The sequence below is a fragment of the Triticum aestivum genome, chromosome 2A (assembly GCF_018294505.1).
Source record: "Triticum aestivum cultivar Chinese Spring chromosome 2A, IWGSC CS RefSeq v2.1, whole genome shotgun sequence".
Classification (NCBI taxonomy): Eukaryota; Viridiplantae; Streptophyta; class Magnoliopsida; order Poales; family Poaceae; genus Triticum; species Triticum aestivum.
The window spans coordinates 751,317,829-751,328,961 of NC_057797.1; the positions used below are offsets into that span (position 1 = coordinate 751,317,829).

An 11,133-nucleotide genomic window follows, 5' to 3' on the forward strand; every position below is an offset into this window, starting at 1 on the left:
CCGGGGCGGGCGTCGCGGCCGAGGTGGCCGCAAGCAGCAGCAGCAGCCGCCAGCTGCCCATGGCGGGGCGCCGCGCCAGCAGCAGCACCCGCTCCCGCCGGCGCCCTGGCAGGCCAGCCAGAACCCCTGGACGGGGGTGGTTCACGCATACTCCATGCCCATACCGCGCGCCCCCGTCCCCGGTGTCTTTGCCGCCCGCCCGGCCCCTCATCAGGCTCTGTACGCGGCCCCTCAGGCGTATCCGCCGGCGCCGCTCTACGGCCCCTCAGCGGCCTATGGACTGCCTTTGGCCGGCGGGTTCGCGGCACCGCCGCCACAGCCTCTGCCGTCGGCCCCGGCCCTCCCGCCGGCGCCCTGGGACCCCGTGCTGCTAGTGGCCCTCCACACCGCCCCCACGCCACAACAGTACACTGGTGGTGGCGACTGGTACATGGACACCGGAGCCACGACTCACATGGCCGCCAACCCCGGTAACCTTCTTACCGCTCACCCTGTTCACACTACTGCTCGCATTACCGTGGGCGACGGTTCTTCCATGCCCATCACTCATGTCGGCCATGCTGCTTTTCCTTCTAACTCCCTTCCATTATATCTTTCTAACGTACTTGTTTCACCTAACATCATTAAAAATCTAGTTTCTGTTTGTTCTCTTACACGTGAAAATTCTGTCACCGTTGAATTTGACATGTTTGGCTTTTCTGTTAAGGATGCCCGTACCCGGATGGTGCTCCACCGATGTGACAGCCCCGACGAGCTCTACTCGGTCCACTCATCCACATCCTCCGTCGCTGCACCCATGGCGCTTTCCGCTGGTGTGGACCTTTGGCACGCTCGTCTCGGTCATCCCAACACTGCCACCCTTCGTCATATTCTTCGCAGTTTTTCATTCACGTGTAATAAGATCGACGATCACACTTGTCATGCTTGTCGTCTCGGCAAACATGCTCGTTTACCCTTTAGCACTTCCTCGCATGTTGCTTCATACCCATTTGAGTTGATTCATAGTGATGTTTGGACCTCTTCTGTTGCAAGTAACACAGGCATCTTTATTATCTTGTTATTCTTGATGATTTTTCGCACTATGTGTGGACCTTCCCGTTGCGGCGAAAGTCAGATTATGTTGCCACTCTCACCGCTTTCTACTCCTATGTCGCCTCACAGTTTGGTCGCCCCATTCATGCGTTGCAAGCAGACAACGGGAAGGAGTTCGATAATCTTGCGATCCGCAACCTTCTCGCCACACACGGCACGATTTTTCGTCTCACTTGCCCGTACACTTCGCAACAAAATGGCCGCGCTGAGCGCGTGCTTCGCACTCTTAATGACTGCGTTCGCACCCTCCTCTTTCACGCCAACGTGCCACCACGTTTCTGGCCCGACGCGCTCGCCACCGCATCAGTACTCCTCAACATCCGTCCTTGTCGCACTCGCGGGAACTTTGCTCCTCATCATCTTTTGTTCGGCACGCCACCCTCCTACACCGAGCTCCGCATCTTCGGTTGCTTGTGCTACCCTAGCATCGCTTCCACTACTCCTCATAAGCTCGCACCACGGTCTGTGGCCTGCATTTTTCTTGGCTATCCCCCCAACACCAAAGGCTACCGCTGCTATGATCCTATCTCCCATCGGGTCATCATTTCCCGACACGTTTACTTTGATGAGATGGTTTTTCCGTTTCAGCAGGTACCTTCGGATGTTGCGGCCTTGCCCGCTCCCGACGCCGGCCGCTCGAGCGCTTCTCTCGGGCCGCCTCCTGGCTTTGAGGGTGCCCCCGTGCCCCGGGTCGAGTTCCTCCCTGGCTGGCTTCCTCAGGGGCTGCACCCCTCCCGGCGCCTGCGACGCCCCCTGCGCCGCCATCGGCGCGGGCCTCCTCGGCGCCCCCCGCGCCCTCGCCTGCTGCCTCCCCTACGGCGGCATCGCCGGCGGCCTCGCCCGCGGCCTCACCCGCGACATCAGCGGCGGCGGGCTCTTCTTCGTCATCGCTCGTCGCCCCGGACTCGCTGCCCCGCCCGATGACTCGCTCTCGGGCTGGTACCTTATGCCCGAGTACGCGGTACATGTCACAACCCTAGAATTTGCTTGTAGCTAATTACCTGAGTGAGCATCATGCATCATGTCTGAATTCTGAAAGTTGAATTGAGTTTAGTTGAAACCCTCATAAATCACTTCAAAAATAATCAACATTAAAATCTTTTCAAAGAAGTCCAAGAAAATGTTCCTCTTAGTCTCTGAAAATATTGGCAAGAGGTAAAACTTAAAACAATATTTTTGGAATCTCAGAGATATTTATTTTGGGCCTTTGAATTAAATCAATAACTATTTGCATTGGATATATATTTATTAATTAATTAATATATGTCCAATAATTCTGATCTTTGTGTGAAGGGCTTTGGAATAATCCAACTAGTCCCTACAAGAATTATCAGAAGCAACAAAAATGATTTAGTGTCTAAAACTAAATCAAAACAATTACAGAAAAATAGAAAACAGAAATTAAATAAAAGAGAGAGAGAGAAGAGCTCACCTGGCGCTCACCTGACACGGCCCAGCACGGCCCAACCCACCAGAGCCAGGCGCCAGTCGTCTCCTTCCTTTGCCAGGAGGACGACGGCGTGGCGCACGCACAGGAGGCGAAGCCACCTCCTGCTTCCACCTCCTGCTTCCTTCCCACTCCGATCCGTCGCGCTTGGAAACGCCCGAGCCCCCTGGTCCTTCCCCTCTCTCGCAGCTCACTCTCCCCTCCTCTCCCTCGCTCTCTCCCACGATGGCCGACGCGGCCATGGAAGCGCCGCCGTGAACCACCGTGCTCCCCGACCCCCTCTCGCCTTCCCGTGTTGCGTGGAAGCTCCGCCATTGTCGCCTACGCCTTCTGCACCGAGCCAAGCGAGCCGGGAAGCCCTGCTTCGTCCTCGACGTCGTCTTCTTCAACCTCGGCCACCGGAGATCGCCACCGTCGTTCGCCACCGTCCGCGCTTCCCCAAGGCCGCCGACCAGCTCTCTGGATCCGCTGTGAGCTCCTCTACCTAGCCCCCTACTTCCCGTGCTCGATTACGCCTCGTAGCCACCGCCCCCTTCGAGCCTGAGTGCTCCTCGCCGCCGGCCATGTCGCCGTCGTGGCTACGGCCGTGCAAGCACGCGTCCGAGCGCACCACCGCATTCAGTGCGTCCCCAGGAGCCTAACGCACGCACTTCCTCGCCCTGCCGTGCACCGTAGCCCTCTTTCCCTCTCCGCCCGAACTCCGCCGCCGCCGCGAGCTCAGTTCCGGCGAGCTCCGGCCATCCTGTGACCCGCTGTTGCCTCTGCTCGATGCAGCCGAGCGAGGGCTCCCCTCTGGTGCCCTCAGCACACCCAGCCACCGCCCCTAGCGCCATTCCGGCGAACTTCCGCCGCGTCTCTGGTAGCCGCCGACGTAACTCCGGTGAGCTGATGTGGCTTCATTAGTTTAGCGCTAACCCCTGCCAATTAGGCCTCAACAGACGCTGACAGTAGGCCCCATAGTGGGTCAAAGCCTAGTTAGCGTCGGGTTTGACCCGAGGTTGACCTCTGTTTGACCCTTGAGTCACTGACATGCGGGCCTCGCCCGGCTAACCCAGTTAGTTAGAGCTAAACTTAATTAAGTTAGTTTAGTTAGTCACTGACCAGTGGGCCCAGTGTTGTTTAGTTAGTCTAGTTAACCCAAATAGTTAACTGTGAGACTGACTAGTGGGGCCCAGCCGTCAGGTTTGACCTGGTCGACGCCTTTGACCTGCTGACATCACCTTGACATCATGCTGACGCAGTAATACACTTTCTGGATTTAGTTTAAATTATAATAATTCAGAAAATTCCAGAAAATGCCCAAAACTTCTAAAAATCATAGAAAATCAACCGTAACTCCAAATGAAATAAATTATATATGAAAAATTATCAGAAAATTCCAAAGAATCTGAATCTGGCATTTTCATGCATGTTGGAACAACTTAAAGTTGCTGTTTAGGACAATCCAATTAAATGGCATTTAAGAAATCACATATGGAGTTTGAATTTGAACTCAGGGTTCAAACCAACCCCATTTAACATGTTGCTAGTTGCATTAGCTGAAAACACAGCATATTGACATGTCATGATCATGCATCATATTGTGCATTGCATTGATTGTGTTCTTTCTATGTTTGCCGGTGGTTGTCCCCTCTCGATAGACGTTGTACCGACGCTGTGATCATTGACACTGATGAAGACCCAATGATATCTTCAGAAGTGCCAGGCAAGCACAACCCCCTTGTTCATTCCGATACAAGCCCACTCTCTCGCTCCTGCTCTCTTTTACTGCATTAGGACAACAACGATTCATCTGTTACTTATTGCGGTAGTTGAACCCCTTATCCTCTGCATGACCTGTCATTGCCACAGTAAATAGATGAAACCCACTAGCATGAGTAGGAGTTATTTGAGCCCTGATGTGCCTACTCATTCATGCTTGTTTGTCATGCCTGCTACTGCTTAGAGTTGAGTCAGGTCTGATTCATCGGGGGTGAATTGGAACAGTGATGAACATGTCCTACTGTGTGTGAGCTAAGTGTGTGAACACATTTTGGTAAAGGTAGCGGTGAGAGGCCATGTAGGAGTACATGGTGGGTTGTCTCATTGCAGCCGTCCTCAGGAAGTGAGTTCTGTGTCTGTGATCCATGAACAGCTACTACGACTCATTGGGATCCTTAATTGACCCTCTCGGCTTCTTAATCACCCTAGTACTCTGTCCAGGAGTTGCAACTAGTTTCTGGTGTTTGTAGGTTATGTGTTGGCGGCCGTGCGCAGCGCTGACCCTAGGGGCGGGCTATGTTGCGGTAGATACACCGTGGCACGGTGTACCGGGCGCCCGTTTGGTGTCTCGGGAACCCTGTTCACATCGTTCGGGGCCGTATGTGGAAACCTCGGTCGGACTCCCTGCGGATGGAACCTGGATAGGCGATAAACTTGGACTAGAGACTTAAGTGTTTAGGTAGGCCGTGGCCGACACCCTCGCCAGGCTTCCACTTGAAGGTTGCCGAGATACATGACGTGTACATGGTGTTAAGTGGTGGGAGTATGTGTGAAGAAGTACACCCCTGCAGGGTTATCATTATCTATTCGAATAGCCGGATTCCTCGGATATGGAAACTTGGACCCCTTGCATAGTTCATAGACAAGTGAAAGTGGATACTCTAAAACTCGCAAGATAAGTGTGAGTGCTATGGATGGCCTTCTCGTAGGGAGACGTGAGCGGATCCATAGTGGTGTATTGAATGGTGAATATGTGGACTCGTGTGCGCCACCACAAAAAATTTGCTTGCAGTCGTAGTTTAGGATAGCCACTGAGTCAAAGCTGGATTGCTGCAGTCAAACTCCACCACCCCCTTTGTTGATACCGATGCATATGTAGTTAGTTCTGATGTAAGTCTTGCTGAGTACAATTGTACTCACGTTTGCTTAATTTATGTTTTGCAGAGAGGCTTCAGTCTCGCTAGTAGTTCCGCGTGGACTTCGACATTTAGCTTGATACCTCAGCTACAATCTTGTGCCCTCGGCAGGATCTGGTAGATAGTAAGGCTTCTTAGCCTTTTTCATTTGTAGATGTCTGTACTCAGACATGTTAAGCTTCCGCATGTGCTTTGCATTGTATGCTATGATTGTTGGGTCTTGAGACCCATGTTTGTAATATCTCGCTCCTCGGATCCTAGTGATTAAATACTTGAGTCGTAGAGTTATGTTGTGATGCCATGTTGTATTTACACATATCGAGCATATTGTGTGTATGATTGAAATGCTTGGTATGTGTGGGATCCGACAATTTAGTTGTTTATCCTTGGCAGCCTCTCTTATGGGGAAATGTAGTCTTGTGCTTCCATGAGCCATAGTAGTCTGCTACAGCCCGGTTCACGGGAGTCCTGCTAGCCCAGCACTACTGCTCAAGACACTTGACTGGCCGGCATGTGTTTCACTTTGTTCCTGTGTCTGTCCCTTCGAGGAAATGTCACGCGGTGACATCCGGAGTCCTGCCTAGCCTGCTACAGCCCGGGTTCCCGGAGTCCTGTTAGCCCAGTGCTACAGCCCGGATTCACACGCTGCTGACCGACATGCTCGATGTGATTCATGTATGCCTGTCCCCATAGGTTAGTGCCGCTTTGGGTTCACGACTAGCCATGTCGGCCCGGGTTCTCTGTCATATGGATGCTAGCGACACTATCATATACGTGAGCCAAGAGGCGCAAATGGTCCTGGGCCATGGTAAGGCGACACCCGTGGGAATACCGTGCGTGAGGCCGCAAAGTGATATGAGGTGTTACCGGCTAGATCGATGTGACTTGGAATCGGGGTCCTGACAGTACACCAGCGATGAGTATCTTCTTGCCGCTTCCGTCTCCGAGCCGTCCCCTCTCCCATCTCAGCTCGAGCCGCCCTTCGGGACCCTCATTGGCTCGCTGCGATGCAGGAAGAGTTCGATGCGCTCCAACGGAACCGCACCTGGCAGCTTGTCCCTCGGCCGCCTCGTGCCAACATCATCACGGGCAAGTGGGTCTTTCGGCATAAGACTCGTCCAGAAGGGACTCTCGAGCACTACAAAGCTCGCTGGGTGGTTCGAGGCTTTCGGCAACGTGCGGGCGTGGACTTCACCGACACTTTTGCTCCGGTTGTTAAACCAGGCACGATCCGCACCGTGCTTCAGCTGGCCATCTCCCGAGCTTGGCATGTGCATCAGTTGGACGTCTCCAACGCCTTCTTGCACGGCCACCTAGCCGAGTAGGTGTTCTGTGAGCAGCCCACCGGCTTCGTCGACGCCACACAGCCGGACCATGTGTGCTTGCTCTCCCGTTCTCTTTACGGGTTGAAGCAGGCGCCTCGGGCTTGGTACTAGCGCATCGCTGCCTTCCTGCAGACGCTCGGATTTACATCGACCCGCTCCGGCGCGTCCCTCTTCGTGTACCATCACGGGGCTGACACGGCCTACTTGTTGCTCTACGTCGACGACATCATCCTGACGGCATCCACTGTCGCGCTTCTCCAGCGGCTTACTGCTCGTCTTCGCGATGAGTTTGCCCTGAAGGACTTGGGGCCCCTCCACTACTTCCTCGGCATTGAGGTGGTTCGACGGCCAGATGGGTTCTTTCTGCACCAGCAGCGTTACGCCCATGAGCTTCTCGATCGTGCTGGCATGCTTAACTGCAAGCCTGCTCCCACGCCTGTTGACACCAAGGCCAAGGTTTCAGCTCTGGAGGGCTCTCCCGCATCCGACGCGGCCTTCTATTGCTCCATTGTGGGTTCCTTGCAATACCTCACTCTGACGCGCGCCGACTTGCAGTATGCCGTTCAGCAGGTCTGCCTTCACATGCATGCTCCGCGTGACTCTCACTGGACCTTGGTGAAGCGTATCCTCCGTTACATACGCGGCACCCCGTCCATGGGACTTACACTGACGGCCTCCGCCTCCACCGACCTCGTCGCCTACTCTGATGCGGACTGGGCTGGCTGCCCGGACACATGGCGCTCCACTTCGGGGTACTGTGTCTACCTTGGTCCGTCTCTGATCTCTTGGTCTTCCAAGCGACAGCCCACAGTCTCTCGCTCGAGTGCCGAGGCAGAGTATCGGGCAGTGACTAACGCCGTTGTCGAATGCTCTTGGCTTCATCAGCTGCTCCAGGAGTTGCTTTGTGATGTTCACAAGGCCACACTCGTCTACTGTGACAACGTCTCCGCCGTGTACCTCTCCGCCAACCCGGTCCACCATCGACGAACGAAGCACATTGAGCTCGACATACACTTTGTTCGTGAGCAGGTGGCCCTTGGGCGCATCCGGGTCCTCCACGTCCCGACGGCACAATACTTTGCCGATGTTATGACAAAAGGACTGCCTATTTCTGTTTTCGAGGAGTCCAGGTCCAGTCTTTGCGTCTCCGGCGACGCTTCGACTGCGGGTGGGTGTTGAATATATGGTTTGTGCATGTATATTGTATAGTCCGGCCCACCTCCTAGTCATTGTATAGTTGAGGTTGTGGCTCACCTTGTACTCCATATATACGTGCGCTATGCACCGATCAATATATCGAGTAGCATTGCCAAAATATTCGTTTCCAACAGTCGCACATGTCGTTGCCCTGGTCATGGACACGCCCACCGACCTTCTCCTCCACCTCCGCAGCGACGGTGGCCGTGGCCCCATCCTCCTCCTGCTCCGCTCCTACGGCCGCAGCAGCGAGCAGCACCACCGCGAGAAAGAGGAACCACCAAACACCACCCTTGTGAACGAACACCATTGCTGTCTACGCGAGACTAGGAGAGACATATGACAACGGAATGGAGAAGCGGGAGGCCGACGCCGGCCTTTATAAAGGGCCAGTTCTTTTGGGCGATTCTATAATAATCGCCCCCTCCCCAGCTTCTTCCAGAATCCCCACTTCATATGTTTTTTACAATCCTAACTAATTAGACCTTAACTAGATAGAATTGTAAAAAAAATATGAAGTGACGATTCTGAGAGAAGCTGGGGAGGGAAGCGATTCTGGGAGAATCGCCGAAAAGAACTGGCCCATAGACGCGTGAAATATTTGACGTTATTTATCAGGTCTCAAGCAAAGTTGATTTAGGGCCGGCCCTTAGCGAATGGGAACGTCTGTAGTCTGTAGGAGTGCACGTAATGCAAAGAAAGGTTGCCTAAAGAAACTGCAAAGAAAAGGAAAAGGGCATCCAGATAAACACACATCGCGTGTGGCCAATGTCGGGAATTGTCGGTGTACCTAAAGAAAATGTAATATCGGTGTATATTCTTAGCTGTTCAACTAAAATACTACTGGTAATGTATGTACTAACACAACGCATGGATGATTTATCATGATACCAAGCAACAGATGTTTTAGATAAAGACGGAGTAACATACGCACGCACACAGATCTAACGTGGGTCTTCCCCGCTTTCATCGTATCGTATCGTGGTATCATTATTATTTTGCATGACAGCTAGCTAGGGATGTTTCTAGCACATCGATCTAACAAAGTCGCACATTGTTTTAATGTCTTGTGGCCTCAGTCATGATTTGGCTGGACATCTAAAAGATGTTTTTAGCAAACCAATTTAGCACACATCTTGCACCGTTTTCCATGCGCTTTGTCTTGACTCATTATTTTATCAGACAAAAAGAGATGTTTCTAGCACATCGACCTAGCACACGTCTTCCATCGTTTTCTACTGAAAAAGGCTCCACACCCCGTTTTATAGATAAAGCCATCTCTCACTAGTTTTAGTGGTCTTACTCATTATTTTATCCAACTAAGAGATGTTTCTAGCACACAGAGCTAACAAACGTCTACCACCACTTTCAATGTGTTGTGTCCAGGCCAACTCGGCAAAGATGCCTTTGCCAGGAGAAGTCCAGCTGTGTCACCTTTGTCGAGTGCCCCGTGTAAAAGGACTTGGAAAACACTTCACCGAGCTGATTTGGCTCACTTAGTACCCTAGCACTAGGCGAACATGCTAATTCCAGAAAAGATAGGGTAGAGTGGTGCATGTAGCTCTCGCTTGTATAGGGTCCGAACTCCGGGGAAGGGTCCGACTACGTTGGATCTATTGTTCACAACATTTCTTTATATTTATGCAAGAGGCTGCTTCCATGTCACAAGGCAACGACTTTACCGCTGTGCCAAAGCTCTCTTTCTGCTAATTCGAGTTTTTTTAAGTTTTTATGAAAAAGGAGGATTACCCCTGGCCTCTACATCCCTTTTATTAAACAAAGTATCCAAAAAGTCTATGATCCAGAACACGCTCGCTCAGAGCTGAAAAGGTGCAAAACCAAATAAAATATGCCACAGCGGGCGAAAACAGGACTAGATGACTATACACCTATCCTATTACTGTACCGCCATCAAAACCGGTTGCAGATATCCCGAATTATCATCTCCCATCGGGTAGACCCAGTAACCAAAGGCCCCTTGGCTTCCACAGGAGTGAGTAACGACCACCTACGGATCCAAGCAGTGGCCCTATAGATACTGCAAAAAATTTATACGAGTTTGTGTGTTAAAAACCATATCGTTTCTACAATTTCATATAGCCCAAAGTAATGCACATACTCATATCCGAATATGTTTGCAATATTTGTCTCTACTCCGTTTAGCCACGTCCCAAATAACTTGTGAATACTATTTGGAGGGGTGATATTAAAGGCTATATGAACTGAATGTCATAATAGTTTGGCCAGCGGACAATCGAGAAGAGGTGTTTGATGGTTTCATCGTGATCACAAAAGCTACACCTTTGACTACCATCCTAATTACGTTTTGCCAAGTTATCCTTAGTCACAACCACCTCCTTGTGAACAAATCATATGAAGAGTTTGATTCTTAACGGGAGCTTGATCTTCCAAATATGTATTAATTTGGGAATCAAACCGGGATCAATTATGTCTAAATACATAGATTTCACCGAGAAGATGTCATTCATAGTTAAACTCCAGTGAATACTATCAGCCTCATTAGAGAGATGAACATCCATCAACCTCCTGACCAGATGTAGCCACGTGTCTCCTACCAAAGATCTCAGGAATTGGATATTTAGAGAGTTGGACTGTAATACTGTAGCAACATAAGCCTTCTTACATTGTACAATATTATAGAGAGACGGATATTGTGTGGCTAAGGGCATCTTCCCTAACCATGTATCCTTCCAGAATCTCGTCGAATTATCGTTTCCACTGATGAACTTAGTTCTATATGAAAGAAGGCTACTTTCGTTCTCATCAACCCTTTCCAAAAAGGTGAATCATGCTAATTCGAGTAGTGGGTGAGAAATTATTTTGTGTCATAGGGTAGCATAATAGAACACACTTAAGTCTAAAGACCGATGTAACAAGAGATGTACATGTTGCCACTTTACTATTTCCTCCCTCCCATAATATAAGAGTGTTTTTTATACTACATTAGTGTAAAAATGCTCTTATATTATGAGACGAAGGGGGTAGTTGCATGAAAATTTTAGCAAGGCTTCGTGGAACCGCCCAGGAGTGAGACTGACGACCACGGCGACAAGGTCGACTATAGCGTACGTGCCATTGTCTCTTTCGCGCATTTCATCATCGTACTAACAGAAGGCCACCGGCTTACGAATGTAGACCATTTGTGATTGGCCAA

At 51.1% G+C, this 11,133-nt stretch overlaps 1 protein-coding gene across 1 annotated transcript in view; it reads right to left on the reverse strand.

Annotated features, from left to right (window-relative positions):
* Positions 1-8,519, reverse strand: part of LOC123186423 (antimicrobial peptides-like) — a 10,454-nt gene extending 1,935 nt beyond the window's left edge. The window contains exon 1 of the mRNA XM_044598190.1: positions 8,097-8,519. Coding sequence (XP_044454125.1) covers positions 8,097-8,268 — 172 coding nt within the window. The 5' untranslated portion in view covers positions 8,269-8,519. The remainder of the gene's footprint in view (positions 1-8,096) is intronic.
* Between the last annotated feature and the right edge of the window lie 2,614 nt (positions 8,520-11,133).